The sequence below is a fragment of the Cyprinodon variegatus genome, unplaced genomic scaffold, assembly GCF_000732505.1.
Source record: "Cyprinodon variegatus isolate N-32 unplaced genomic scaffold, C_variegatus-1.0 Scaffold376, whole genome shotgun sequence".
Taxonomy (NCBI): Eukaryota; Metazoa; Chordata; class Actinopteri; order Cyprinodontiformes; family Cyprinodontidae; genus Cyprinodon; species Cyprinodon variegatus.
The window spans coordinates 113,833-118,643 of NW_015150829.1; the positions used below are offsets into that span (position 1 = coordinate 113,833).

The window sequence follows — 4,811 nt, forward strand, 5'->3', positions numbered from 1 at the left end:
AGCTGCATGAATCATGACAGCAGACAAGATAGAGGAGAGCAGGAGGCGGGGTTACCAATCTACTTGCTCTGGAGAGCAGAGTTCGCTGCTTTTAGATGTTGTCGCCAAAGTCTCATGTAGCAGAAAAAAGTTACTAGATTTGGCGCTAGGCGCTTTTTGAAATAAAATTGCTACAGGCGTGTGAAAAGTCACTAAATATAGCGACAAAAGTGCTAAGTTGGCAACACTGCTCTTTGCATCGTTTTAAAAATGGTTCTCTACTGTTTATCTGAACCTTTCTGAACATGTGCAGCAAATGGACTGATCCAATATGGTGGACACTGGACACTGAAGGGCGGGGCTGAGACACACTAAATGTTATAAGCGTTCTGATGGCATTTTAGCAAAAGGATTTTAATCAAATCATGATTAATGTGCATGTAAACAGAGTTTTATGGGGGCCCAGGAACTTGGGGCCCTAGGCAACTGCCTAATATTGCCTAATGGTAAATCCCCCCCTGCCTGAGACTTTTGAAAAACTATGATCTTCTGATCTAAAGAAGGTTGGTTGTAAAGAAGTTGAAGTAGAAAAGCTTTACTGTATGCAAAAAGAAAAAAAAAAGAAAGAAAGTAGACATTTGCTGCTTCATCAGAAACTGAAAAAACACAACCAGGTCATTTGATTAATCCCTAATCATCAGTTCTGGCAGTTCGCTGCTCTGGAGTTTACACAACGCCAGACTTGAAAGACTGCGGCAGTTAGCTTAGAGAAGAAGATTATGGCGTCCATCATCGAGGAAGCGTTTAAAGGTCATTATAAAGCCAACCTAAAGTTCATCATCAGACGAAGTAAATAAATCCAGACGGAGCAGAGGCTCCCTAACTTTTTCATATCATAGCCCACCAAAGACCATATGTACTGGGAGCACTGGGTTTAGCAGCCCCTTTTCTACTGAAAGACCCGGTGTTGTGTCAGCTCAGCATACCCCGTCAGGCCAGCATACCCACAGTAATACACATTAAATTAAGTTTTCTGTCTCTGCTCTCCTTACAGCCAATCACGCTGTTTTATTTCCCGATTTAGTCCGTTTTTTGTCTGTTCTGTTTAGTTTTGTGCTTAAACAACAAAACAGTCCTTCACTAGGTCTGTTACACACATTAGCTTTTTTTTTTTTTTTAAAGAAAAAATTGCATGTCATTTTGACGAGGATCTTATTAAAGAATGATTGTCATTTTTTTCCACAATGAATTAAATATTTATAGGGAGAGGATTCTACAAATCAGGTGACAAGATATAAGATTTATTTGCTTTTACTTTGTTTGATATCAGCAATATGCGGATAATTTTATTTTTATTTGCACATGAAGCACATAAAGAACTACTGAAATTATTTCAGATTACAACTAAAAAGATTAATTCATTCTGCGGAGGGAAAATGAATAACTTTAGGGTTAGGATTAGGGTTCACTTGGTGATAACCTACTGAGCCTACTGGCACAATCTGAAGCTGTTCTATGGGACTGATAGCTGCTAATAACGAACATGAGTGTGCATGCTTATTAATAAGGGTATGCTGGCCTGATGCAGTATGCTGAGCTGACCAGATTTAAAGCCCCAGGGTTTGTATTACTCAGGTAATAGAATCCTGGCTAATTGCTTAGCTGCATTCCCCTGAAGAGGAACTACAATACATTCAATGTTTCCATATGAAGGACATCCAATGTGTCCATCTGAGGGACATCAAATGTGTCCATCTAAAGGATGTCCTGGGGAGGGTGTTTGGGCTCTGCAGAGCTGATAGCTGATCTTCTCCTGACCATAGACCTGTACCAGTCATGGAATGTCCACCTGATGATCCTCTCTGCAGATGTGATCATTTGTCAAAGTTTGAACCAAACCACACAGAGATGGACGGTCTCCTCTGGAAGGCTGGACTTCCTAAGATCCTGTTGGAATTGATGACAGAAAGAGGCTTGACAAGTAAACCTTTTCAGGAAGGACTAAAACGTTTCCGTCTAAAAAGCTAAATTAGACTGCAGGACAAAACTCCAGCTGAGTTAACCAGAAAAGTTCTGGAGCAGATGAGACCATCCCACCCTGGTTTTTAAATCCAAAGCATCAGCTTTATGTTCATGTTTGTGTCCAGATCATAGCGATGAAGGACGGCTCCGTTCTCAGGGAGGGAACCTTGAAGGACATTCAGACTCACGACACAGAGCTCTACGATCACTGGAAAACTCTGATGAACAGGCAGGACCAGGAGCTGGAGAAGGTAGCTTCTAGATCTTTCAGTCTCTCCCACAGGTACGGACTCTGGGTTTTTATCTGTCCTGATGGATCTGCAGGACATTCAGCAGGACAGTCAGACGCTGCTGGAGAGGAAGACCCTGAGGAGAGCTTTCTACTCCAGGGAGCCCAAGAACCAGATGGATGATGAGGATGAAGGTGAGGAAGCTGCTGTGGAAAACCTGGTGCTTCCTTTTGATCCCTGTTTCTTTGTTTTTTCTTACAATCTAAAATTATTTTTCCAGAGGAGGAAGAGGAGGAGGACGACGATGACGACTTTTCCACCACCACCAGCAGGCGGTCAAAGATCCCTTGGAAGGTAACCATGGTAACCTAATCGTGGTCCAATCAGAGTGGGCCAGAGTCACCTGACATTCACACTAATACATGACTTGACTCTGACTTGTTATCAGACACTCGGTTCTCATTTGATGAAAGATTAAAGGTAGTGTGTTTATTGAGACGACGAGCTTAAAACATCATGTTAGCTGGAGCTTCATGACGACGAGAGCCTCGGAGATTTGACCTGGGCCTGTTCCTTAAAGACCCACGAATCAATTTGGACTAGTCTCTTAGAGACTTGATTTACTTTTGCCCCTCAGAGATTTGTCACTCAGTGAAGTGTGAACTTGACTTGGACTGATCCCTCAAAGACTTGACTTGGACTTGTCCTTTAGGGACTGAAGATTTTGATATGGACATGTCTGTCAAAGATTTGACTCAGGCATGTAATTCAGAGACTTGAGGACTTGACTTGGACTTGTCTCTTAGCGAACTAAGAACTTAACTTTGACTTGTTCTTTAGGGACTTACAAATTTAACTTGGACCTGTCTATCAGAGATTTGACTCAGGCATAATGACTTGCCTTGGACTTGGAAAGAATAACTTGTGAAGATCTGTGTTTCCGTGTCTTCAGATGTGCTGGTGCTACCTCTCCTCCGGTGGCTTCTTCATGGTCTTCCTCATGGTTTCCTCCAAACTCCTCAAGCACTCGGTCATCGTCGCCATCGACTACTGCCTGGCCCTGCTGACCTCCACCAACTCCAATCACACGGAACCAGACATGCAGAACAGGTCCAGCTTCACCAACGGCTCCTCAGACTTCTCCGATGTTCCTCCACAACCTGAGGTGAGAAGATCACAGAAGATCAGAGCTTTAATGCTTCATGTTCTTCTGCTGACCCAAAGCAAAACAACAGAGAAGATTAAAAATCTCATTGCACAGTGCGTATGCCCGGCTTAAGCTCTCGCATGATAATGTGGAAAGAAGATAGAAAATCAACCATAATGCAACTTGTAAACATGTGGTTCTTATCAATGAATGCAGATTAATGTAAGTAAATATGGTTTTGAGACTTTATAGAGACATTGGAGTGGACGTGTTACAGTCCGTGTCTGATCTAACGCCTCTATCATGATGTAACTTCACAACATAATAGTTCAAGCATTTTTTAAATATCCAAACTTTTTAGCCATTCCTTAAACATTAGCATTTAAACTTTAACATGGCTGCAAATACGAAATGGCCTGAGCGAGAATATTGTTTCATTCACTGCCATGTGGTTTTCAGCTGGCCCACAGCTTTGATTAATAGACTTTAATGAATGATAAAACATCATGTTTGACCATTTCTTGGTTTGTCGCTGTTAATTTAACACGTTCCTTTAATACAATCGATACTTTAGATGCTGATAAGCTACAAAGAGTCCAAAGCTTTAGACTCAAACAAGTTCAGATATTCAATTCAATTTATTTATTTCTATGGCGCCAATTCACCACAAATGTCATCTCAAGCCATTTTACAGTTCACCAGATCATCCAGTCAGATTGATTCAAAGTTTTGTATCTAAGGAAAACCAGTTGATTGCATCGAGTCATTCCAAAAAAAGGTAAAAAACAATCCACTGGACTTTGTTTCAAAATTTGAAGACGTTTTGCTTCCATCCAGGAAGCTTTTCAATTCAAAATGTCAGGAATAGCGTTGAGTTCCAGGCTTTATGCAGTAGCCCAACAAAGCCTTGTTTTTGTTTTTAAAACATGCTAATTGAAATGGACAAACGAGTCTACCCCTTTGGAAAGGGGGGGAGTTTGGAGTTTAAAGTGAGGGTGTGCAGTGAGGAATGCTCTGATCTTTATATTGGAGAAACCAAACAACCTCTCCACAGACGCATGGCTCTACACAGAAGAGCGACCTCCTCGGGACAAGACTCTGCTGTAAGTCTCCGTCTTATGGACAAAGGACATTCTTTTGAGGACCAGAATTTTTACATTTTGGACAGAGAGGAGAGGACAGGTGGTTTGAGAGGGGTGTGAAGGCAGTCATCTATGTTAAGAAAGAAAAACTAACCTTAACCAGAGGGGGTGGACTCAGATTTCAGCTTTCAAAAACCTACAATGCAGCAATTGAGTTGATTCCTTCATGCTATCATGGCAACCCGTCCCCTTTATTGGGGAATAGAAGACCTCACCTATTCAGCCAGGCCAACAATTCCCTCGAATGACCCCTCTTTCAGAAACATAGACAGGTATGGGGCATTGCAGGCG

The 4,811-nt window shown here is 41.9% G+C and overlaps 1 protein-coding gene across 1 annotated transcript in view; it reads left to right on the forward strand.

Annotated features, from left to right (window-relative positions):
• Positions 1-4,811, forward strand: part of LOC107092346 (ATP-binding cassette sub-family C member 9-like) — a 35,072-nt gene that overhangs the window by 28,418 nt on the left and 1,843 nt on the right. Inside the window, exons 12-15 of the mRNA XM_015386782.1 lie at positions 2,127-2,252; positions 2,326-2,425; positions 2,512-2,585; positions 3,184-3,396. Of these exons, the coding sequence (XP_015242268.1) occupies positions 2,127-2,252; positions 2,326-2,425; positions 2,512-2,585; positions 3,184-3,396 (513 nt within the window). The remainder of the gene's footprint in view (positions 1-2,126; positions 2,253-2,325; positions 2,426-2,511; positions 2,586-3,183; positions 3,397-4,811) is intronic.